Raw genomic sequence first — 26,616 nt, 5'->3', positions numbered from 1 at the left:
ACCCACTCAATATGATGCTCTTTGGCCCAGGTGTCTATGAGGTTGTTCCGAAAATGAGTCCTGTTGTCTGACTCAATTCTCTCTGGGGTGCCATGTCGCCACAGGACTTTGCTTTTCAAGACCCAGAATAGTGTTCTAGGCAGTGGCATGGGGCACAGGATATGTTTCCAGCCACCCAGTGGTTGCTTCCACCATTGTAAGAACATAACGCTTGCCTTGGCAGGTTTGTGGGAGCGTGATGTAGTCGATTTGCCATGCTTCCCCATATTTATATTTCAACCATCGGCCTCCATACCACAGAGGCTTTACCCGCTTGGCTTGCTTGATTGCGGTGCACGTTTCACATTGATGGATGACCTGTGAGATGGCATCCATGCTCAAGTCCACCCTTCGATCACAGGCCCATCTATATGTTGCGTCTCTTCCTTGATGACCTGAGGTGTCGTGGGCCCACCGAGCTAGAAATAATTCACCCCTTACGCTGCCAGTCCAAATCCACCTGAGCCACTTCAATCTTGGCAGCCTGATCTACCTGCTGGTTGTTTTGATGTTCCTCAGTGGCCCGACTCTTGGGTACATGGGCATCTACATGACGTACCTTTACAACCAGCTTCTCTAGCCGGGCAGCAATATCTTGCCATAATTCGGCAGCCCAGATGGGTTTGCCTCTACGCTGCCAGTTGCTCCGCTTCCACTGCTGTAACCACCCCCACAGGGCATTGGCCACCATCCATGAATCAGTGTAGAGGTACAGCGTTGGCCACTTTTCTCTTTCAGCAATATCTAAAGCCAGCTGGATGGCTTTCACCTCTGTAACTGGCTCGATTCACCTTCTCCTTCAGCAGCTTCCACAACTTGCCATGTAGGACTCCATACAGCGGCCTTCCACCTTCGATGCTTCCCCACGATGCGACAGGACCCATCAGTGAAAAGGGCATATGGCTTCTCATCTTCTGTTAGTTTACTATACAGTGGGGCTTCTTCAGCACGTGTCACCTCCTCCTCTGGTGACATTCCGAAATCTTTCCCTTCTGGCCAGTCTGTGATCACTTCCAGAATCCCTGGATGATTGGGGCTTCCTATTCTAGCCCGTTGTGTGATCAGTGCAACCCACTTACTCCACGTAGCATTGGTTGCATGATGTGTAGAAGGAGCCCCTCTCTTTGAACATCCAACCCAGCACTGGCAGTCGGGGTGCCAAGAGGAGCTGTGCTTCACTGCCAATCACCTCTGAAGCAGCTCGAACCCCCTCATAGGCTGCCAATATCTCCTTTTCCGTTGGAGTGTAACGGGCCTCGGATCCTCTATATCCCCGGCTCCAAAACCCCCAGGGGTCGACCTCGAGTCTCCCCTAGTGCTTTCTGCCAGAGACTCCAGGTAGGGCCATTCTCCCCGGCTGCGGTGTACAGCACATTTTTACATCTGGTCCTGCCCGGACTGGCCAAGAGCTACAGCATGAACTATTTCTTGTTTAATTTGTTCGAAAGCTTGTCGTTGCTCAGGGCCCCATTTGAAATCATTCTTCTTCCGGGTTACATGGTAGAGAGGGCTTACAATGAGACTGTAATTCGGAATGTGCATTCGCCAGAAACCCACAACACCTAAGAAGACCTGTGTCTCCGTTTTGTTGGTTGGTGGGGACATGGCTGCTATTTTCTTGATAATATCCATAGGATTTGACGCCGCCCATCATGCCACCTTATTCCTAAAAATTGGATTTCCTGCGCAGGCCCCTTCACCTTACTTGGTTTTATGGCAAAGCCAGCCTGCAGCAGGATTTGGATTATTTTCTTCCCTTTCTCAAAAACTTCCTCTGCTGAGTTGCCCATACAATGATGTCATCAATGTGTTGCAGGTGCTCTGGGTCTTCACCCTTTTCCAGTGCAGTCTGGATCAGTCCATGGCAGATGGTGGGGCTGTGTTTCCACCCCTGGGGCAGTCGATTCCAGGTGTACTGGACGCCCCTCCAAGTGAAGGCAAAACTGTGGCCTGCACTCTGCTGCCAAAGGGATTGAGAGAAATGCATTAGCGATATCAATTGTGGCATACCATTTGGCTGCCTTTGACTCCAGTTCATACTGAAGTTCAGCATATCCGGCACAGCAGCACTCATCGGCGGTTGTGACTTCATTCAGGCCACGTATAGTCTACCGTCAGCCTCCACTCTCCATTGGACTTCCGCACTGGCCATATGGGACTGTTAAAGGGTGAGTGGGTTCTGCTGATCACTCCCTGACCCTCCAGTTGATGAATTAGCTTGTGGATGGGAACCAGGGAGTCTCTGTTGGTGCGGTATTGCCGCCGTGTGCACAGTTGTAGTCGCAATCGGCACCTGTTGCTCTTCAACCTTCAGCAACCCTACAACAGAAGGGTCCTCTGAGAGACCAGGCAAACTAGACAATGGTTCAATTTCCTCCGCTTCTAAGGCAGCTATTCCAAAAGCCCACCTGTAACCTTTTGGGTCTTTGAAATACCCTTTCCGGAGGTAGTCTATGCCCAGGATGCATGGAGCCTCTGGCCCAGTCACAATGGGGGTGCTCTTGCCACTCATTCCCAGTTAGACTTACTTCAGCCTCCAACAGAGTCAACTGTTGGGATCCCCCCGTCACATCAGAAATAGATATTGGTTCCACCCCTTCATACTCGATGGCATTAGGGTACACTGTGCACCCGTGTCCACTAGGGCCTTGTACTCTATTGTCCCTTTCCTCCACCCTCTAATCCTGCTTGTCATAGTCACTACTCACCTCTTGCAAAAAGGACTTAGAAGTCCCTTCAAGAGGATCAGAAGTGCAATCTGGCCTCTTCACTTGGTCTGGGGGGGCTGCCCGGTGGAAACTGGAGCAGCATTCTTTCTGGAAGAGTCCCTTTTTACAGCTGTCTGCCTTGTAGCTCATGTACGCGTGCCCGCAGGGTTGAGGTGGGCTTCCCATCCCATTTCCTCATGTCTTCTCTGTGGTCACGCAGGAAAAACCACAGGATACCTCGTGGTGTGTATGCTCTATATTCCCTCTCTGGAGCGGAAAAACACTTACTCCTAACAGCTGAAATGCGGGTCTGTACAGGTGGGAGTAAGATATATCCTCTTTGAGTTGCCGGACGTCCTGAGACAGTTTCTCCACAGCCGAGACTAGGGGAGGAAGAAAGGCTCTCTTCATACCGCCGGAGTCAGCCAGCCACTTCGTCCACCGTGGGTGCCTCTTCACTCTTCCAGTCAATTACCGCCAGTGAGTTGGCGTACGATGATGGTGCACTGTCGCACAAATTTTCGCCACATGGGTCGGGTACAGTGGACTTCATCGGGGTCTGTGGGCAACTGTGCATTGTCCGGATCATAATAAACCATCTCCCGCACAGCTAATTCCCTCAGATATTGAATACCTCTCTCATAGTGGTCCACTTGCCTGGCCGACATACGACATCTTTGCTGAAAGGATACCTTTCCCTCACACTTGACAGGAGTTGCCTCCAGAGGCTAAGGGCCTGTGCCTTCTTCCCAATTGCTTTGTCAATGCCCCCTTCCCTAGACAAGGATCCTAGCTGCTTGGCCTCCCTGCCCTCCAGTTCCAGGCTACTGGCCCCGTTATCCCAGCAGCGGAGCAGCCAGGTAATAATATGCTCCCCTGTAAGGCGGCTGAAATTCTTTCCGCATATCTCACAGCTCACTCAGGGACAGGGATCGAGTAATCACTTCTGGTTCTGGCTCTTCTTCTTGTTCTCATGATGGCCCCAGTTCATCATCATTTTTCACTAAGCGAACTGATTTCCTTGTGTATTTCTTTTTGTGGATAGGGGCGACTGATACTGGTGTGGTGGGTTGATCTTTTGGCTCGACTACAGTGCCTGTTGTGGGGGCCTGGGCAGCTGCAGTGCCTGTTGCGGGGGCCTGGGCAGCTGCAGTGCCTGTGGGTCCGCTCTCTCCCTCTGGATGGTGCTGTCTACTATCAAGCAGTGTTTGATACATTGTAGCCAGGGCCCAGCACAGCACAGTAAGTTGTGTCTCCTTAGAATCCCCACAGCATTTTCCTTTCAAATATTCTACCATTTTATCAGGGTCTTGCAATGGTTCAGGAGTGAAGCTCCAAACCATTGGGGTGAAAGGGTCTCTAGATACCCGCCCATACTCTCCCACATGCCATGCCAGCCCTGACCATTCAGCCTTGGGAAGATCCCTGGGTGGTACTCTTGAAAAGATTTTTGCTAACCCTGAACAGGAGTGGGAAAGCATTCAGGAGACCTAGCAATAGGAAATATACTGGCATGACATTCCAAGGGTATTCAAAATTCTCAAAAATTGTTGTAACCAACCAAAAGGGAAAAAGAGGAGGTGAAAGAGTGGGAGAAGGTATCCCCCCCCCGTCTTCCCCATAGATTGGGTCCAATTATTAATCAATTCTGAAAGATACTGACCGAGGTACGGGCCTGACCGAAATGCTACATACACATACGAGCTCAGACCCATGACTGTCAATGATATCTTATCATAAGTCATTATCACACAATACAACAACATGAGAACACGAACCCCTCTCCTAGAGTGATAAACAGCACCACAGGGATTACATAGAGTAAACATGGGTTTACAAAACAGAGCTATGTGACCAAACAGAACATCATTATGACCAGTGACTGTTTCAATAACATTATAAATGCTTATAACAACTTTGTTTTAACACACTTGGGTCACACTTGTCGTTATCACAACCCCTCGAGCCCCACGTTGGGCGCCAAAAAGGACTGTGGTGGGTTGACCCTGGCTAAGGGCCAGGTGCCCACCAGAGCCGCTCTGTCACTCCCCTCTTCATTAGACAGGGGAGAAAAGGTACAATGAAAAAAAAAAACTTACGGGGGCGAGATAAGGACAGGGAGAGATCATTCTCTAATTATCATCACGAGCAAAACAGACTGAACTTAGAGAGGGGAATTCATCTTATTTATTACTAAGCAAAACAGAGTAGAGGAATGAGAAATAAAACCAAATCTTAAAACACCTCCCCCCACCCCTCCCATCTTCCTGGGCTCAACTTCACTCCCGGCTTCAACCTCCGCCCCCCTCAGCGGCACAGGGGGACGGGGAGTGGGGGTTACGGTCAGTTCATCATGCCGTGTTTCTGCCGCTTCTTCATCCTCAGGGGGAGGACTCCTCTCATCGTTCCCCCCTGCTCCAGTGTGGGGTACCTCTCACGGAGACAGTCCTTCACGACCTTCTCCAACGTGAGTCTCCTCCACGGGGTGCAGACCTTCAGGAGCAAACTGCTCCAGCGTGGGTCCCCCACGGGGTCACAAGTTCCTGTCAGCAAACCTGCTCTGGCATGGGGTCCTCTCTCCATGGGTCCACAGGTCCTGCCAGGAGCTTGCTCCAGCGCGGGCTTCCCACGGGTCCACAGCCTCCTTCAGGTGTCTCCACCTGCTCCGGCGTGGGGTCCTCCACAGGCTGCAGGTGGAATCTCTACACCCCCCTCATCCTCCCTCCATGGGCTGCAGAGGGACAGCCTGCTTCACCATGGTCTTACCACGGGCTGCAGGGGAATTTTGCTCCGGCGCCTGGAGCACCTCCGCCCCCTCCTTCTGCACTGACCTTGGCATCTGCTGATGTTCTTACATCTTCTCACTCCTCTCTCTGGCTGCCAAAGCGCTCTCTAACTCTTTTCTCTTTCTTAAATATGTTATCACAGAGGTGCTGATTGGCTTGGCCTTGGCCAGCGGCAGGTCCGTCTTGGAGCCGGCTGGCATTGGCTCTATCAGACACAGATGGAAGCTTCTAGCAGCTTCTCACAGAAGCCACCCCTGTAGCCCCCCCCGGCTACCAAAACCTTGCCACGCGAAACCAACACAACAGGAAAAGCCGTATCGGACATGACAGTGTATAAAATCAGTAGTTTCCTCACACATGCTTCAAATAACAAGCCCCAAAGCCAGAAATTCCTGACAAAAATACTCTCCTGTCCTCTACATTCCCACCAATTTTAAGACGAACAAAACCTCAGCAGTTACTTCATATAGCAAGAGTCATTAATGACATCTGAAGATTGGTCGAGCCTGGGAAAAACTAAATACAAACAGGATGAAACTCTACATAGCAGGCTTACCAGGACATATAAATGGAAAACTGACGTTTCAGGCAGTAATTACTAGAAATAGTCCCCTGAGTCATGTTTGCACTGCCATGGCTATTGCTTTCAGACCAACGCGGCAGAGGACATTTTTTGCACATATTTTCAGACACACAGTTGCCCACCTTTACCTCATCATGACAAGAAAGGCAAGACTTTACTACCATTCACAGAGAACGTCGTGCAATAGGAAAGCAAAGCAAACTGATGGACTCACAACATCCAAATATAAAACATCATCAGGCTCATTGGATGTAGTCCAGCAAAGAACCCTGGGAATTCACAACACACCATGCCATGTCTCCACGAGTACCTCCGCACACATGGCACCCCAAGACTCTCCTCAAACACTGCAGAGGTTGTCATGCTTGTCATGAAGAAACTCCATGGCACAATACTACTACAGCGGGACACTGAACAGGGAAGCAGCAAACCATCTCTCTTGTGTCCTTTCACAGCCCCTCACAAACACCTGCCAGGACTCGTGTCACCAACCCCTCACAACTTCCATGGTGTTCTTTCTCCCATAATACAACTGGCAAGCACTTGCCATCAAAGGGCCGGTTGCCCAGACCATTACTCTTCAACATGCACCAGCATCACCCACGGACCTCACATCACATATCTTTACAGCTCTGTGCTAAAATGAAGCTATGTTATCTCTTGGCTACACTTCTGAGAAGAAAAACACAGGTTGTAAAAGAGGAGCTGTCATCCAGGAGAGATTGGGAGAGTCAAGAGTGTGTAACACAGTTATGACGTGATAAAAACAGTAGCCTCACTTCTCCTGCACCCACACACACTGCAAGGCTGAGCCACAATCCCACCTTCACCTCCCGGAGCAAGAGGCACCAGCACACAGCACGTTGCTGAACAAAGCTTTGCCTTCCTTCCGTCAGGAGACGATAATGCACTACGCTCACACCACGAAGGGAGGTCCATCTGTCTCCTCGCCAACATTCTCAGAACAAAAACAAGGATTCCAAAGCTCACAAAGGATAAACAGCCAGAGGAGTGGTCACCCAACAGAGAACGGCTTCATCAAACGCATGGTGCAGGGGAATCTCCTCCCCTCTTTTATCACACGCACTCTTCCACAGAGATGTGACTTCTACAGAGATCATGTTTACATCTATTCCCCGAAACAATAACAGAACACAAAGAGACCCTCACATCTCCTGCCTTTCACACTCACTCTAGCAAGAGCAAGAGGCACTAACACATGACACATTGCTAAACAAAGCTATGCTGATAATTACAAGTAAACTTACATCCATATAGGACCAGGTAATGAAAAGAAAACCAAAGCCATGAATCAGACAAGCAAGGCAAGAAGCATTATAAGACTAAGTGTTGTCAGAGAAACTCACCGGGAAGTCTTCTTGCTCTTCACCTGCGCATGTGGAAATTCATCCCTGAGAGCACCTGGACAGTCATTCATATCTCACGCTGCAAGTGTGGCTCTAAAGTCTTGCTCTGGACTGCACCATAGGGGGTTTCATTTGAAGAAAGAGTCAACAGGGCTCAGCCCATTTTTCCAAGATGTGGCATGCTCATCTGCCACTAATATGAAGCCGTAAGCGTAAATACCTTATCACAGGCCTCGCTCTCAAGCTAAGTCTTCTGGGAAATTAACCTCCCTCAATCTGCTGGCCACGCTCTTCTTAATGCACCCAGGACACTGTTGGCCACCTTGGCCACGAGGGCACGCTGCTGGCTCATGTTTCACTTCACCATGGTTAATTAGCCAGGCACGAAATTAAATCATTGCTCAGCCAAAACCACATTGACGCACGTATTTCTGGGTTGGAAGCCAATGTCTCACCCTCCTTCATCTGCACTCACAGCCCTAATTCCACCACGGATGATATCCAATATTTTGGCTATATGTCAGACACAGGTGAAAGAGCGTTTCATTCAGCGACATTTTAGGGGAAAAGGGATACATCAAAGTCATTGTCTTGGCAGCTGTTGTAAGGTTTACCCACCAAAATGAGGTTGTCCCAGCTTTGGACCATGACAAAGAACCACCCAAAAAACCACAAGGCATGAAAGGGAAAACTACCAAAGGGAGGGAATCATAGCTTAACATTTCAGCTTATGTCAACTGCAGTCGGTACACAAGAAGGATGTCTGGTTGGTAAAAAGGTCCACAAGAGCCTCATGCAGAAGCTCACACCACAGACCATAGCCACGGTTCCTCAAACTCAAGTCTTGGGACAAAATCTAGACAGACAGATTTTGTCCCCTGCCCAAACATCACACAACACAAAAGCTACCTTTGCAGACAGGCACCGTTGAAGGAAAAGTTGCACACACAACTGCTCCTTATCTGACAACAAGGATCATAGCATAGATGCATGCAGAGATTTCTCTGCTCATAACATGTTTTCATAACACTGTTTTGAAGAAATATAACATGCTTATGCACATAAGGTGCATAAGTGATATGGAGCCCTCTTAAAGACCCAGTTGTCATAGTACCAACTCAAGACCCCACCATTCTACTTCAGCACATGGGAAACTTGGAAGACATATCCCGTGCAAATCTTAATGTAAATTGCACGTCAATGCACAGTAACTGCCATGCATGGGAAACATCATGCAGCAGGAAAGTAGTAAACTGATGAACCCACAGCTTGGTCACTTGGAATCTGAGCAGCGGGATCTAAGTACTTCATTAAGCTCTTTATAAACAGAAGAGCACAAATGATGAGCAGCATTTAGAGAAGGTGCATAATAAAGGGGTTTTGTAGATAGCGCATACACAATTTGCTCTTCCCAAAGCTCCCTTTACTCTAGGTTTTTATCCTAGAGTACGTAATTAAGCTGTTTGTGAAGAATTGACGACAACCTGCAAACACACAGAATGAACCTCCAGGGCTCCCAGTACAGAAGGAATAACACCTCTTCGAGCCAAACTTCTTTGGGAAGAAGAAACTCACAGTGCCTGATACTACACCTGGACACTGAACAGGGAAAGGAGCAAAGCATAGCTCTTGGGTCCTTCAGCACCTCCTCATGCACACATCCCCGGACTCTCCTCTCCCAACTTTTCACAACTTCCATCATGTCTTTGACCCTCATAATTTACAAGCACGTGTGATATCACAGGAGTGATAACTGAGTGAAACAAAGACAAACTTGAGAAAAACACCTCACCTAACATGCCATTCAGGACAAAAACAATTGTGTATTACGAATAGACCCATCCTATGAATGAAACTGTTCACTGGCTGGTAAGGGGCACAGAAAACGAAGAGAATCTTTCTAATGAGCAGTTATTAAGAATATATAGTATGCTGTTCCTCACACACTGCTTTCAATGTAATAACAAACTACGTAAGATCAAGTGCTACCATATCTAGTTGGTAAAAAGTCCACAGGAGCCTTGCACAGAAGCTCACACCACAGACCATAGCCACAGTTCCTCCAAGTCAAGTCTGGGACAATGAAGAAGAGGAAAATGCAGGGAAACACAACGGTGGGCCTCACCCAATAACTAAGACCAAATGAACTTTTACATCATCTTTACATCTTTCAGACCTTTCATATTACACCCCAGCAAACTTCTTCAGCAGCCCTGTCTCTGGACACACAGAATTTGTCCCCCTGCCCAAACATCACACAACACAAAAGCTACCTTTGCAGACAGGCACCGTTGAAAGAAAAAGTTGCACGCACCACTGCTCCTTACCTGACAACAAGGATCACAGCAAGGATGCACGCTCATAACACGATTTTGAAGAAATACATATTGAATATATTTTGAAATACAGTTGAATTATATATAAAAATATATATTGAATTACATTGAAGCACATAAGCCATATGCAGCCCCGATAAACACTCAGTTGTCAAAGTATCAACTCAAAGACACCATCATCCTGCTTCAACACAGGGGCAACTTGGAAGATATATCACGCTTAAATCTTAATGCAAATGTAGCTCTATGCTCAATAACTGCCACCGCCAAGACTCTCCTCAAACACTTCATAGCTCGCATAGTTGTTAATGATCATCATCATTTGCAACAGCTCCATGAAAGAAAAGTTGCACTGATAACTTCTCCTCACCACGGGTAACTCCTGACTTCTCACCACGTGCCTGTGACAAGCAAGAGCATTTCCTCCAGTACCTTTTAAGGAAACACATCTATGGAAGTCCTCTTTACAGCTCTACACACGAAAGGCACGTACGGGACAGTCAGGCAAATGTAACAGATTTGGTGCTCAAGACATTGTCAGAGACAGGGGCCCACCTTCAGCAGATCATTCCAGGGAGCAAGGCAAGAAGTTAACAGCTGCAGAAAGGAAGGGATCAGAACATAGCCTTCTGGATGAAGGCACTTAGAGTACGTGCATAATTAAGGTGTTTAGTAGGTCGCCAATACACACTTTGCTCTTCCCAGAGCTCCCATTATGCCCTTTGTCCTCAGTACTTCATTAAGCTCTTTGTTAAACAGAAGAGCGCAAACGACGAGCCGCTCAGTTAGACACGGGGCCTTTCGCGCTCCGTTTCAAGACACTCTCCCCCCACTCGAGCACGTGCGCCGTCGGGAACATAGCCCACGCTGCTGCCACCTCCCACCTGCTAATCGGGCGACACATCCACCCCGAAGAGCTCATGCTGGCAGGAAAAGCGGAAGTACAGCCGTCAGGGGACAAAATGAGCCACGGCAGCTGGCGCGTGATCAACCCCCAGAGCCCCGCTGGAACGAAACCCCAGCCCAGGGCAGCCCCACGCTCCTGCTGCCTCCCCCACTCCCACGTTCAGCGCCCGCGAGCAAGAGGCGGCAGCGCAGAGCGCGCTGCTGAGCGAAGCTTTGCAGAAGACGGCCGGGGGAAAGGGCGGAGGAGCAGCGGAGGGAAGCGTCGCGGAGCAAGCGCGGTCAGAGGAACTCACCGGGGCAGCGGCGGGGTCGGCGCGGCGGGCGCCGGCAGGGTCCTCCCCGAGCAGCGGCGCGGGCTCGTCGGGCGGCGGCCGGGCCGGGAGGGTGTCGCAGCAGCTGCCGCCCGACAAGCGGAGCTGGCTCTTGCGCGAGTCGGCGGTGAGCGACACCTCGTGCGAGTAGGAGTGCAGGAAGGCGCGGACGCCGTCGATGCCCACGAAGTGCGAGGCCGGGACGCCGCGCAAGGCGCCGCTGCCCGCCGCCAGCAGCTGCGAGCGGCGCCAGCGCCGCAGGCGCAGCGCCAGCAGCAGCAGCAGGAAGGCGAGGAAGAGGCAGGACACGGCGGCCACGGCCACCACCAGCCACCGCGTCAGGCTGCCGGCCGGCTCGCCCGGCGCCGCCGCCGCCGCGCTGCCCAGCTCCGACAGCAGCTCGGCCACGCTCTCGGCCAGCACCACCGTCAGCGTGGCCGTGGCCGACAGCGCCGGCCGCCCGTGGTCCTTCACCACCACCACCAGGCTCTGCCGCGCCGCGTCGCGGGCCAGCGGGAAGCGCGCCGTGCGCACCTCGCCGCTGTGCAGCCCCACGCGGAACAGCCCCGGCTCCGTCGCCTTGGCCAGCTCGTACGACAGCCACGCGTTCTGCCCCGCGTCCGCGTCCACCGCCACCACCTTGGCCACCAGCGCCCCGGGCTCGGCCGAGCGCGGCGCCAGCTCCACGCCCGCCCAGCCCGCGCCCGGCGCCGGCGCCGGCGGCGGGTACAGCACCTGCGGCGCGTTGTCGTTCTCGTCCACGATCACCAGCCGCACCGACACGTTGCTGCTCAGCGCCGGCGCGCCGCCGTCCTCCGCCCGCACCCACAGCCCCACCTCGCGCACCTCCTCGTAGTCGAAGGAGCGCAGCGCGTACAGCGCGCCCGTCTCCGCCTGCACCGACACGTAGGACGAGAGCGGCGCGCCCCGCACGCGCCCCTCCGACAGCCGGTACCGCACGCGCGCGTTCTGCCCCCAGTCCGCGTCCGCCGCCCGCACCGTCAGCACCAGCGCGCCCGCCGCGTTGTTCTCGGGCAGCCGGGCGCTGTACGCGCCTCAGCGAACACCGGCGCGTTGTCGTTCACGTCCAGCACCCGCAGCGCCAGCACCGCGCTGCTCCACAGCGACGGCGACCCGCCGTCCGCCGCCCGCACCGTCACGTTGTACTCCGACACCTTCTCACGGTCCAACTCCTCGGCCGTCACCACGCGGTAGTACTCCTCAAAGGTCTTCTCCAGGCGGAACGGCAGCCGCTCCGCGATGCTGCACCGCACCTCGCCGTTCGCCCCCGAGTCCCGGTCCTGCACGTGCAGCAGGGCCACCACCGTCCCCGACGGCGCGTCCTCGGAGATCGCGCTCAGCGCCGACGACACTCTCAGTTCGGGCGCGTTGTCGTTGACGTCTGTCACCGTGATCGCGACTTTCGCCGTTTCAGAAAGGCCGCCGGCGTCATGTGCCTGCACCACCAGTTCGTAGGAGTCGCCATTCTCGAAGTCCAGGCTCCGCAGCAGCGGTGATCGCTCCCGTCTCGGCGTCCAGCTGGAAAATCTGGGAGGCCTTTCTCTGTGATTTTCTTCAGGGAGTATTTCACTGTGCCCGTTCATCCCCTCGTCGGCGTCGGTGGCCGTGAGGGTGACGAGGACGGAGCCCACGGGCACGTCCTCCGGCACACGCACCGTGTACTCCGCCTGGCTGAACACGGGCGCGTTGTCGTTCGCGTCCAGCACGGCCACGCGGATCCGCGCCGTGCCCGTCCGCGAGGCTCGCCGCCGTCGCTCGCCCTCAGCACCAGCTCGTGAAACGCCGCCGCCTCCCGGTCCAGCGCCTTCGCCAGCACCAGCTCGGGACGCTGATCCCCGCCGGGGCCCGCCTGCACGGCCAGCGAGAAGTGCCTTCCGTCGCCGCTCAGCTCGTAGCTCCGCACCGAATTCGACCCCGCGTCCGGGTCGTGAGCCTCGGCCAGGGGAAACCGCGACCCCCGGCGCTGTCGTCTCGCTCATTCTCTCCTCCAGCTCGATTTCCTTGAAGCTGGGGGCGTTGTCGTTAATGTCCGTGATTTCCACTTCGATCCGTGAACTTGCATTTCCCCCTCCACGATCACCTCACACCGCAGCACGCATTGCTGAACGCTCTCGCAGAGCTGCTCTCTGTCTATCCTCTCCGCCGTCACTAAATGTCCCGTCTTCCCGTGCAGAGAGAAATACTGCGTCCGGCCGTTATCCAAGATGCGGACGCCGCGGTGTCGGAGCGCCGGCAGGTCGAGCCCCAGGTCCTTGGCCACTGTCGCCCACGAACGAGCCCTTCGGCATCTCCTCGGGAAGCGAGTAGCGCAGCTGCCCCCGCGCCGCCTCCCACGCCGCCACCAGCACGCACCACAGCAGGGCTCGCTCACGCCGGCCCCGCCGTCTCCCCGCCGCCCACATCGCCGCCGCCCCCGCCGGCACCGCACCACCGCCCACCGACGATCCGGCTCGGCGTCTGTCTCCGGCTCTGTCTCGCCGCTCCCGGCCGCTGCCGCCGGCCCCTCCGCCTCGCTGCAGCACGGCTCCGCACCGCGGGGACGCTCGCAGACCGCCCGGGCGCCGAGACAGCCAGCCAGCCACCAGTCGGGCCGCAGCGGGCGGGGCTGCCTGCAGCGCTCCGGCCTTCCTCTCGCTCCTCCTCGGTCAACAGCGGCGCCCGCAGCAGCCTCCTCCCGGCACTGCAGGCACCGACCGCTGCCGAATCTTATCCTACTAGTCCAACAGCAGTAGTTCCACCACGATTGCACCGGTTTTCGCGTGCTTCGCTGACATTTTCCCTCACCCTTTCTGCGGATGAAGAACAGCCTCACACTCGAACGCCACCAGCCACATCAGTTTCCCAAACCCCGACCCCATAGCCACAAGGCAGCAATGGAGATGCCCCCTCAAAAGGAGTCCTCCTCCTCAGGGACCGCCCTTCCTTCTCGACTTGTAGCTTCTCCCCTGTACACCGGAGCCCGCTCTGAATCAGCCGCCATTTCTCCCCTTTCCTCAACCACCACTTCGGAATTTGTCCTTGTACCCTTACACACACTACAGGCCTTGCTTATCATGAGGACTTACTGCTCCATTCCAGAGTAACTCTTGATGCACACACACTCTCTGTCAGGGTATCATTACAAAACAAAAGCAGCATAGGGAAAATTCTTCCCGAGAACAACTCTTAGGGAAATGGGGGATACAAAAAAAGAAAACTCTGAAATACAAAATACGAATTGCTTTGGTTTTGTGTTTCATGGGGGGGTGGGTTTTTTTGTCGTTGTTGTGTTTTGGGGTTTTTTAAAATTTCACTTTCTACGGGTTAACCCTTCCTGAAAAACACAGATTGGGAAAGGTAAAAAAGAGAGAACAAAAAAATGAGAATCACTCGAGAAAGAATGCCTGGAAAATATTAGTCAGCTTCGATAATGCCCTTATTTCTCCAGCAGCCTTTCCTCGAGAGATGGGAGGGCACACGGCAGAGGCGGAGGATCGACAATCTGTAATTTCTCCATTCACCGAGTCACACACACGTTTCCTTTGGGAGTCCAACACCGAAACATCATTAATCAACGGGGCTTTGCTCAGCCGTCACCAAGGTGCAAGTCTATCGCCTCAGGAAAAAGTGATTTATTCAAGTATTTCGATACCTTGAAGGGGTTTTCATTTTCTCAGAAATCACAGCGTAAAAGATTGATGCTTGTTAGTAACGCATTCATCTGATTCCTTAATCTTCATGTGTGTAGGACATCTTTTCAACAAAATACTGTAGGTCAGCGAGAGACAAGTACTACTGCACACCCTAAACTATGCGGACCATTTGTAAATGTGCAAATTGACTTTATCCAAGTGACTAACTGTTGTCATTTTGCGTATTTCGTTCTTGGTTTGAGATGTGTTCTCAGGATGGGAAAGATCACTCCTTGTAAACTGGCGGACGCAACGAAATAAAACTCTCGGGGAAAGCGGTATACCAAAAGAAAACAGGCTCTGAAATACAAACTCCGATGGAGGTCATTTGGTTTTGTTTGTTTGTTTCTTGGGTTTGGGTTGGTTTGGGGGGGGTGTGTGTGTGTGTGTTGTTGTTGTGGTGTGTTTTGTTTTGTTTTGTTTTCCCCGGGGGGAGATACTATTCGACGAATTAACCCTTGAGTAAAAAGACAAGTCAAGAAGAGTAAAACAATAAGGGAACAAAAAAAGTGAAATAACTGCACAAATCACTCTGAGAAAGAATGCCTGGAAAATACGGCTCGGCCTCCGTAGTATTACCATTTCTGCAGCAGCATGCCCTGGAGAGATGGAGAGGCAGAACAACAGTCTGTAACTTCTCCATTCATGGAGCCACACGCACGTTTCCTTTGGGAGTGCAACACCGAAACAGCATTAACCAACGGAGCATTCCTCAGCCGTCACCCAGGTGCAAGTACATCGCCTTGGGAAAAAGCACTCAGGAAAAATATCCAACACCGAGCGTCAACCCCCATTGTCCAGATCTCGTCAATTAAAACTAAAAACATTAAAATGAACCGACACAAAACGTCAATCAGAGCTTCACCACACTTGTACAATTTTCTACAGCACAAGTGGAATGGCGAGAAGCTCTCCACTGAGTCTACACGAGTGACTGCTGATGACACCCGTTCGCACAAGCCAAGGTGGACACGGCACAGGGTTATTTCATTCGGTCGTGGAAACAGACATCGGCAGTAACCGCACCAGCAGACACAGCAAGACCCGGCGACCCCGTCATGTAGAGTCAGCGGATCTCACTCTACACAGTAAGGATCCGCCTTCACCGTTAGTAACATTTCAGACAAAACAAGCTTCCTAGTCAAAACTTCTCAGCTGAAACTGAACCTGCGCCCCCCGATGAACCCGAAAGTCCCGGCGCCAACTGCATGCCCTGAAGGGAACGGGGTTACCCTGTTCCTTCTTTCATTGCTTCGCGGATACGCGGATCAGCCCCAGCACCCGGGAAAGCCAGGAGGAGAAGGACGGAGGTTCAGAAAGACCCAAGGAACTCATTCGGCACAGAAAGCATCCACGTACCGTCTTACACAGCACACGTCTTGTAAAGAAACAACTCAGCTGAACCTGAACGCGTGATGAACCAAAAAGCCCCATCACTAAATGCTTGCTCAGAATTCAAAAGGAAAAACGTGGGGGTTTTGTTTTGTTTTCTTGGGGTTTTTTGGCTTGTGAACGTCCAGCATCAGAAGAACTCGTTCTATCCCGGAGCTACGGCATACCTGTAGCATTTTCTCCAGCACAAGCTGGATGGCAAGAACCTCTCCACTGAGCCTGCGGCCAACAAGGACACGGCACAGGAGTGTGTCATTCGTTCGTGGAAAGAGAGGTCGGGAAGACCATGCAGCGCCCCAGCAGCACAGCGCAGCGCATCAGCCTGGGCGTGAGGTTGGGAAAGGCTCAGGGACAAGGACCGCGCGGGCTTACAGACCTGCGGTGCGTCGGGGTCGGCGGGCGGCTCTCCCGCGCCGGCGCTGCTGCTCGGGCTCCGCTTCCCGCAGGGCTCCCCGCCGAGAAGCTCCTCCGCGGGCAGGCTGGGCAGCGGCGGCGGCGGCGGCAGCCAAGCGGCCTCGGCGACGGCGCGTCCCGGCGCCACGCACAGGTTGTAGGAGTAGGGCAAGGTGCCCTCGCAGAAGTCGGCCGGGAAGGCGGCGCCGGCCACGGAGAAGCGCTGCGCGCCCAGGCAGCGCAGCACGGCGGGCGGCCCGGCCCCGCGCACCCGCGCCAGCACGGCCAGCGCCACGCTCAGCAGGAAGAGGGCCGAGAGGAGCGCCAGCGCCAGCACCAGGTAGAACTGCAGCTCCGCCGGCGAGTCGGCGCCCGCCGCCCGCTCGCTCAGCTCCGGCAGCGCCTCCTGCAAGCTCTCGGCCAGCACCACGTGCAGCGTGGCCGTGGCCGACAGCGCCGGCTGCCCGTGGTCCTTCACCACGGCCACCAGCCGCTGCTTCGCCGCGTCCCTCTCCGACACGGCCCGCGCCGTGCGCACCTCGCCGCTGTGCAGCCCCACGCGGAACAGCGCCGGCTCCGGCGCCTGCACCAGCTCGTACGACAGCCACGCGTTGCGCCCCGCGTCCGCGTCCACCGCCACCACCTTGGCCACCAGGTACCCGGCCTCGGCCGACCGCGGCACCACCTCGAACGGCGCCGCGGCCGGGACCGGCGCCGACCCCGCTCCCGCCCCCGACCCGCCGCTCCCGCCGCTCCCGCGCCGCCGCCGGCCACAGCACCCGCGGCGCGTTGTCGTTGCGGTCCAGCACGAAGACGCGCACCGTCGCCGTCGAGCTCCGCGCCGGCGCCCCGCCGTCCTGCGCCCGCACCGCCACCGCGAACTCGCGGCACTGCTCGTAGTCGAAGGAGCGCTGCGCGTACACCGCGCCGCTCCGCGCCTCCACCGACACGTACGGCGCCGCGCCCGCGCTGCCGCCCGCCAGCCAGTAGCTCACGCGCCCGTTGGCGCCCGCGTCCGCGTCCCGCGCGCGCACGCGCAGCACCGGCGCGCCCGCCGCGTTTTCTCCGCCACGTAGGCGCTGTAGGCGGCCTCCTCGAACACCGGCGCGTTGTCGTTCACGTCCGACACGTCCAGCACCAGCGCCGTGCGGCTCGACAGCGCCGGGCTGCCCCGGTCCCGGGCCACCACCGTCACACGGTGCTCGGCCGCCTGCTCCCGGTCCAGCGCGCTCGACGTCACCACCTTGTACGAGCCGCCCGACGACGCCACGATCGACAGCGGCGCCTCGCCCCACAGCTCGCACCACACCTGACCGTTCTCCCCGGAGTCCGGTCCCGCACTTTCACCACGGCCACCACCGTGCCGGCCGGCGCGTCCTCGGGCACCGGGCTCGACACCGACAGCATCGTGATTTCGGGCGCGTTGTCGTTCTCGTCGGTGATGTCTATCTGCACCTTGCAGTGAGCCGTCAGCCCGCCGCCGTCCCTCGCCTCCAGGCCGAACCCGTACTTGCTCCTCTCCTCGAAGTCCAGCGGCCCCGCCGTCCTGACCTCGCCGCTGGCGCTGTCGACACTGAACAAGGCGCGGACGCCGTCCGGGACGTTGCCGAAGGAGTAGGAGACCCGCCCGTTGGAGCCCGCGTCCGCATCCGTGGCTCGCACGCGCAGCACCAGCGACCCCGCCGGCAGATTCTCCCGCACTCGCGCCTCGTAGACGCCTTTGCTGAACACGGGCGCGTTGTCGTTGGCGTCCGTCACGTTGACGCGAACCTGCACCGTCCCGGACCTCACCGGCTCCCCGCCATCCACCGCCGTCAGCGCCAGCTGAAAGGAGCTCTGCTTCTCACGGTCCAGCGCTCTCTCCAGCACTAATTCCGGCTGCTTGCTTCCATCCGGGCTCTCCTTGACGGCCAGCGAGAAGGACGAGTCGCCAGTGAGCTGGTAAGTCAGCAGCGAGTTGCTGCCCACGTCCGCGTCTCGGGCCATCTCCAGCGGGAAACGAGCACCGGGAAGCGTCCATTCACCAATCTCCAGGTCCAGAGCAGGCTTGCTGAAGGCCGGTGCGTTGTCGTTGACGTCCTGGATGGCCACCTCGACGTGGAAAACGTTCAGCGGGTTCTGCACCAGCGCCTCGAAGCTGACGGAGCAGGACGCCGACTCGCCGCACAGCTCCTCCCGGTCCAGCCGCTCGCTCACGTACAGGTTCCCGGTCTCCTCGCTCACCGTGAAGTATTTGCTTCTCCGCGCTGAGCCGCAGCTTGCGTGCCGGCAGCTCGGCCGGGCTCAGCCCCAGGTCCCGCGCCAGCGGCCCCACCAGCGAGCCTCTGCCCAGCTCCTCGGGGATGGCGTAGCGGATCCGCTCCGGCGACGCCCGGCACCACAAGCCCAGCAGCAAAGCGGCCAGCAGCACTCGCCCGGCTGCTCGCCCGCGGCTCGGCACCGGCACCGGCACCGGCACACGCCCCGGCCCCGGCCCGCCCGCCATTCTGGGCAGCGCTCGCCGCGCTCTCCTCCCTTCCTTCCAGCCGCTCTCCGCAGCGAGCGCAGGGGCCGCCGCAGGGCAGCGATCTCGGCGCCGCCTCGGACCCCGCTGCTCCCCGCGCCGCGCCGCCTCTCGCCTCTGCTGCCCGTGCCGCTGCCCACAATGGCCGGCGCCGTGCGAGCCGGCAGCCCGCGGGGGCAGGACGCTGCGGCGGCTCCGGCTCCGGCTGCGGCTCCGGCTCCAGCGCCGCTCCGCGGCGGCCAACAGCGGCACCCGGAGGCGCCGCGACGACACCGCAGCCGGCTGATGGCCGCGCTCCCGGCGGGACGGGCTTTTGGCCGCTCTCCGCTGCCTCCACCCAGCCTTGGGGTCTCCCTTGCATGAGACCCGCCGAGCCAGAAGCACTCGCTTGCTTGCTGCAGCTCCAAAGGCGTTTGTACCCGAGATACGCTGTCGGCTGCTTTTAGGTCATCGCCTTGAGTCCAGCGAACACTCAGAAACAAATAGCTGGGGCAGAGCAAAAAACAACTCAGCTGCACGTAATAAAATCACATGGAACTAGAAGATCAGTAAAGAATTTTAAAGCTGCAGAAGACTTTCTTTTCCATTTTGCTTTCATTTCCCTTCATTTCTTCAATATTTCTCATCGAAGTCTCTGACATTGCTCCCCTTACTAGTTTTTCTTGTAGGGAGAAAAACCATCACACGGAGAATTGTATCACCGCAAAGGTAAGGCGCATAGCTCTATGCTAAGATAGCAGAATGACCTTCATTATTTTCCCAAGTCACAAAAATTCCTACTTTTGTGCCTCCGTACTGCAGGGGCTGACAATGGGAAATTGAACAGTGGTGCCACATCCACAGCTTCTCTGGGCAGCCTCTTCCAGTGTCTCACCACCCTCATTGCAAAACACTTCTTCCCTATGGAAAATCAAAACCTACCCTTTTTCAGATTAAAACCCTTGCCCCATGCCGTGTCCCAACAGGCCCTGGTAGAAACTCTCTCTCCGTCTTTCTCATGAGCCCCCTTTCTCTATTGAAAAGGTGCATTGAGGGCTCCCCAGAGCCTTCTCTTCTCCAGGCTGAAGAACTTGTACTCTTCCAGACTTTTCTTCAGAGTGGAGACATTCCAGCCCTTTCACAATTTTTGTAGCTCTGCTCTGGACTAGCTCTAACAGGTCCATGTCTATCCTGTAGAGTGGGCCCCAGATTTCTACACGGTACTCCAGGCGGGGTCCCCTCCCTAACCTGCAGCCCAGGATACAACTGGATTTCTGGGCAGCAAGGGCACATTCCCAGCTCATGTCCCATTTCTCACCCACCACTACCCACAAGTCCTTCTCCACAAGGCTGCTCTCAACGCATTCATCCCATGGCCTGTATTGAAACTGGGGATTGCCGCAACACAGGTGCAGGACCTTGCACTTGGCCTTCTTGAACCTCATGATGTTCGCACGGGTCACTCCTCCAGACTGTCACGGTCCCTCTGGATGGCATCCCTTCCCTCCAGTGAATCAACTGCACCAACCAGCTCACAGAGGGTGCACTCAATCCCACTGGCTCTGTCATTAATGAAGATATTAAATAGTCCTGGCCCCAGTACGGGCCCTTGAGGAACACCACACGTCACTGGTTTCCACTTGGATGTTGAGCCACTGAGCGTAACTCTTTGGACGCAGCCAGCCAGCCAGTTCCTTCTCCATCTAACAGTCCAACAGTCAAACCCATGTCTCTCCAACTGAGTGGCCACCATCTTTTGGGGGACCATGTAGGGGACACTCTGCATGCCTTGTCCCCTTGACGCCCAGTCTCTTCATGGAAACCTTGGCCAGGCTGGGTTGCCACTCTACCACTCTACAGCACTGCACTAGAGATGGTTTTGCTTTCTTCCACTGCAGACAAGTGTGCCTCTGTGAGCACACGTATGCCTAGGACTCACGACAACAAGCAAGGTAAGAGTTAGAAACATACAGGAATGAACGGATCAGGTGGAATAACAACATTTCTTAGGCCAAACTTACTGAGCAGAAGCAACTCAAACTACATTGTACTACATGAGGCACATGGTTGTGTTAACGGTTACATCTCTACATCGTAGTCTTACAAGGACACATTCATGGAAATGACAATATGAACTTCTGTACTTCCCCCCGCCCCAAGCTCCTCTGTCTTCTCTCCAGCCCTACACAAATTGCAGGTTTGCTTCTGACCTTCTCATAATTGGGAAAAACATATCATGGGATGATAATGCAGTACAATTACAGGAAGAAGTGAAGTGCATTTGTCTGCTCACCAACATTCTCAGAAGAAAGAGAAGGATTCAAAAGCACACAAATGTTAAACAGCTAAAATCAAAGAGGAGCCATCATCCAAGGACAATAGGTCATCAGGCCATCAGCTTCAGGGGGAATCTCTGGCAAAACCAAAAACGAGACAAGCAACACAAGAAGCCTCAAAGGAGAAAAAGTTGTCAGAGGGAAGTGACTGCGAGGACGTCTCGGGCTTCGCTGTGGACATTGAAATTCATTGCCCACAGCACCTGGAAGTCGTTCAGGTCCCAAGCTACAAGTGCAACTTTCAACCTTACTCTGCACTACACAGTAGGGAGTTTCATTTTTTCAACTATTCATCACCTGGTTTTTTCCACTCTGTGGCCTGTTAATCGCCCTACAGATTCAATGCTCATCATGGGCTTCCTGCTCAAGCTAAGAGAAAATACAAGACATTCTGGTTTAGATTTTGCTTCATTTTCCTCACACCTAAAGTCCTGTCTTCAGGTGGTTGAAGTAAGTATGTGCTGCAAAACAACACTCCCAGTTTCAAATGCAAAAGCACTATCCAGAAATGGCAAAAAGGAACCATGACCTCGCAGGAACAAAAGGCCTGAAGTAATGTGTCACTTCAAGTGTCAGGAAACTCTACACCTCAACATTCCAGGGAGACAGAGAGGAATAACGGAGGTTTCACAGAGGAATTATAACCTGCTCTACCCATGCATCATCCTTCCAGGTACACACTTATGCTCACACTTACTTTATTATCCGAGGATTACCATGGCCTTTCTGGACAGTGAAGCTAGGATGATAACATAAATGGCACAGGCATGCCATCAAACAATTTGCCAGCCAAAACCACACTGACCCACCTCTTTTCCTGGTTGGCAGCCAGCCTCTCACCCTCCTTGCTCTCCATTCACAGCCTATAGTTGAACCAAAGACAACACCCAACTTTTGCCCATGCATCAGCCACAGGAGGAATTTTAGGGAAACAGAAGTATTTCAAAGTCTTTGTCTTGGCAGCTGAACACCTCCACGGTACGCATGGAAACTGCTCCCAGCCTGATCATTAAACCCATCTCTACTTTTAAGGGCTATCAGCCAAAATGAGGCCCAGGTTTTGAGCCTGAGAAGAATCACGGAAGGAATGTGAAACCTACAGAAGTGAAGGCATCATTGCTTAACATTTCAGATCATCTCAACTGTAGCTGCACAGGAAGAGTATCTAGTTGGTTAAAAGCACATGGAGGATGACACATGGGAGTAAATTTGGACAATAACAAAACGAAAATGCACAGGCCCAGAATTACAGAACCCATACAACAACTGGGAGAAACTAAACCCTTTACATGTTTCAAACTACACCACAGCAAACTCTTCCACCTGCCCTATCTCGGTGTAGACAGAATGCTTCACCCTGCCAAGCATCACGCAACAGGAAAGATAACTTTGCGGACAGATATCGTTGAAGGAAATGTTGTGCTCACAGGTTTTCCTCATCTGAGAACAAGAACCACAAACACAGATGCACGCATAGAGACAGATATCATTGAAGGAAATGTTGTGCTCACAGGTTTTCCTCATCTGAGAACAAGAACCCACAACACAGATGCACGCATAGAGATGTCTCTGCCCATCACACTCATGAAAAATGTAAAACGGGCAGCCCAGGTAAGGACCTCAGTTACCAGTATCAGCTCAAAGACAACCATCATGCCCATGGGCAGTTACGTCATCTGAGCAAGAGCCATTCAGGACACCTGAAGGCACGTCAAGGCTGGGAAAAGCTTAACACCACCAGGACAAAAATCTACATTGGAGTCTTACAGGGACACACAGATGGAAAAGTAACATTTCAGAAAGTAATTACTAGAATAGTAGCCCTGAGTCATTTTTGCACTTCCATGGCTATTACTTGCAGACCAACGCATCAGGGGATTTTTTTTTTTGGTCACCCCTTTCGGGATGCAGAAAAAAGGGGGCTCAGTCTAAGTGTCAGAGGCATTAGCACTAGGCATGACATTAAAGCACCAGCCAGCCAGGTGGAGCCTACAACCCCCTCATGTCCTCCTTCCAGGCCAGTCTCCTGCTGATCCTGCACGTGACTTCTCACCAGGTGCCGGTGACAAGCAAGAGCATTTCTTCAGTAACTTTTTAAGGAAACACGTCTATGGAAGTCTTCCTCTTTACAGCTCTAAACACAAAAGACATGTACGGGGCAGGCAGGTAAAAGTAGTGATGTGATCCTTCCACACTTTTTCAGAAAATAAGGTCCACCTCAGATCATTCCAGAGAGCAAGGCAAGAAGTTAACACCTGCAGAAAAAAAGGGATCAGAACACGTCCTTCTAGATTATTGCACTTAGAGAGGTACAAAATTCAGGTTTTTAGTAGTAGGGAAGGAAAATATCATTGCCATCCTCCCAACGCTCCCATTATGGCACTTGCCCTAAGTACAGAAGCAAGCTGTTTGTTAAAAACATCATGACAGCTTGGAAACAACCAGGAGGAACCTCCCAGGGCTCCCAATGCAGCTGCAGTGACCTCTCTTAGCCCAAACTTACTTGCAAAAAAGAAACTCCATGGCACAATACTACTACAGCGGGACACTGAACAGGGAAAGCAGCAAACCATCTCTCTTGTGTCCTTTCACAGTCCCTCACAAAACACCTGCCAGGACTCGTGTCACCAACCCCTCACAACTTCCACAGTGTTCTTTCTTCTCCCATATACAATTGGCAAGCACTTGCCATCAAAGGGCCGGTTGCCCAGACCATTACTCTTCAACATGCACCAGCATCACCCACGGACCTCACATCACATATCTTTACAGCTCTGTGCTAAAATGAAGCTACGTTATCTCTTGGCTACACTTCTGAGAAGAAAACACAGGTTGTAAAAGTAGAAGAGAAGCTGTCATCCAGGAGAGATTGGGAGAGTCAAGAGTGTGTAACACAGTTATGACGTGATAAAAACAGTAGCCTCACTTCTCCTGCCACCCACACACGCTGCAAGGCTGAGCTACAATCCCACGTTCACCTCCCGGGAGCAAGAGGCACCAGCACACAGCACGTTGCTGAACAAAGCTTTGCCTTCCTTCCGTCAGGAGACGATAATGCACTACGCTCACACCATGAAGGGAGGGCCATCTGTCTCCTCACCAACATTCTGACAAGAAAAAACAAGGATTCCAAAGCTCACAAAGGATAAACAGCCAGAGGAGTGGTCACCCAACAGAGAACGGCTTCATCAAACGCATGGTGCAGGGGGAATCTCCTCCCCTCTTTTATCACACACACTCTTCCACAGAGATGTGACTTCTACATGAGGATCATGTTTACATCTATTCCCCGAAACAATAACAGAACACAAAGAGACCCTCACATCTCCTGCCTTTCACACTCACTCTAGCAAGAGCAAGAGGCACTAACACATGACACATTGCTAAACAAAGCTATGCTGATAATTACAAGTAAACCTACATCCATATAGGAACCAGGTAATGAAAAAAACCCAAGGCCATGAATCAGACAAACAAGGCAAGAAGCATGATAAGACGAAGTGTTGTCAGAGAAACTCACCGGGCAGTCTTCTTGCTCTTCACTGCACGTGTGGAAATCCATCCCTGAGACCACCTGCAAGTCATTCGTATCTCACGCTGCAAGTGTGGCTCTAAAGTCTTACTCTGGACTGCACCATAGGGAGTTTCATTTGAAGAAAGAGTCAACAGGGCTCAGCCATTTTCCAATATGAGGCCTGCTTATCTGCCACAATAAGGAAGCCATAGGCATAATCATCTTATCATGAGCCTCGTTCTCAGCTAGGTCTTCTGGAAATTGCAACAGATTCTCTTTTAGGTTCTGATTCATTTTCCTCACACCTAAAATTCTCTCTTAAGTGTTTGAAGTAAGTATTTGCGGCAAAAATCCACGCACGCTTTCAAATGCAAAAGCAATATCCAGAAATGGGAAACATGACCTTCCAGGAAAGAAAGGCCTGAAAGCAAGTGTAATTACAGGTATGAAGAAAATCTGCATCACAATCTTACAGGGAGACAGAGATGGATAAAGGAGCTTTCACACAGGAATCAGGAGCCCTTTTACCCATGCGCCATCATTCTACATGCACATTTATTGTGCAAACACTTTCTGATTGGAGACTGTCATTCCCTGACGTTGAGGACAGGGAATCCAGGGTCACAGCATGAATGGCACAGGCCTTGCCACCAGAACCACAGAATCACTGAATGGTAGGGCTTGGAAGGGACCTCTGCAGATCGTCTAGTTCAACCCCCCTACCACAACAGGTTCACCTAGGGCAGGTTGCACAGGATTGTGTCCAGGCAGGTTTTGACCATCTCCAGAAAAGGACACTCCACAACCTCTCTGGGCAGCCTGTCCCAGTGCTCGGTCACCCTCAAAGTGAAGAAGTTTTTCCTCATGTTCACATGGAACTTCCTGTCGTCCAGTTTGGGCCCATTCCCCCTTGTCCTGTTGCTGGGCACCACTGAACAGAGCCTGGTCCCATCCTCTGAGTCTTCTCTTCTCCAGGCTAAACAGGCTCAGCTCTCTCAGCCTTTCCTCACACAAGAGATGCTCCACTCCCCTCATCATCCCCAAAGCCCTCCGCTGGACTCTCTCCAGTAGTTCCCTGACTTTCTTTAACAGGGGAGCCCAGAACTCCAGATGTGGCCTCATTACGGTAGAGTAGAGGGGGAGGATAACCTCCCTCAACCTGATGGCCACGCTCTTCTTAAGGCACCCCAGGACACCATTGGCCTTCTTGGCTCATGGTCAACTTCACCATGGTTAAACTTAACCAGGCATGAAATCAAACCATTGCTCAGCCAAAACCACACTGATGGATGTATTTTCCCAGTTGGAAGCCAGTGTCTCATCCTCCTTCCTCTGTATTCACAGCCTTTAGTTCACCTGTTAAAGAAAATCTACCAGACGTGAGTTACCCTCGGTTTGCTTTATTGCAGCGCTGGATGCACGGGGGAAATAGCTCCACCAAACGTGCATGCCAGGTGATCACCAACATACAAGTTATATAGAATCAAAATATACATATTCATTATTTTTCCGAGAATAGGCAGTCCTATGATAATCATTTCTTGGAACCCATTTCCATGCTCTCCTCCCCATCACGCATGCTCAGTGATTTGAGTGGGTGGTCCTCAGGGGTCTCTGGTGGTCGTCAGTGGTCTCGCACCCATGTTCGCTGGATGACCCTCTTCTTGTGGGCATGTGCAGTATCCTTGCTGTGGATACACTCGTCCGTTACAACTTACTTCATAAGATTAATATTCCCAGGCCTATTGTCCAGCTGGGTGGGGACTGTACA

At 53.4% G+C, this 26,616-nt stretch overlaps 2 protein-coding genes across 2 annotated transcripts in view; both read right to left on the bottom strand.

Annotated features, from left to right (window-relative positions):
• Positions 1-26,616, bottom strand: part of LOC104636655 (protocadherin gamma-C5-like) — a 231,919-nt gene that overhangs the window by 82,203 nt on the left and 123,100 nt on the right. The gene's annotated exons all lie outside the window — the stretch shown is intronic.
• On the bottom strand, positions 10,707-19,107 carry LOC142603904 (uncharacterized). Its single transcript, XM_075766880.1, is given in 12 exon segments — positions 10,707-10,742; positions 10,884-12,091; positions 12,094-12,795; positions 12,798-13,008; positions 13,010-13,107; positions 13,110-13,317; positions 13,319-13,694; positions 16,288-17,198; positions 17,251-17,576; positions 17,579-17,845; positions 17,848-18,764; positions 18,766-19,107. Coding segments are annotated over 12 exon segments (5,493 nt in total). The 5' UTR covers positions 18,999-19,107.

Source organism: Balearica regulorum, chromosome 14 (genome assembly GCF_011004875.1).
Source record: "Balearica regulorum gibbericeps isolate bBalReg1 chromosome 14, bBalReg1.pri, whole genome shotgun sequence".
NCBI classification, from domain to species: Eukaryota; Metazoa; Chordata; class Aves; order Gruiformes; family Gruidae; genus Balearica; species Balearica regulorum.
This window is presented reverse-complemented; position numbering and strand designations above follow the sequence as displayed.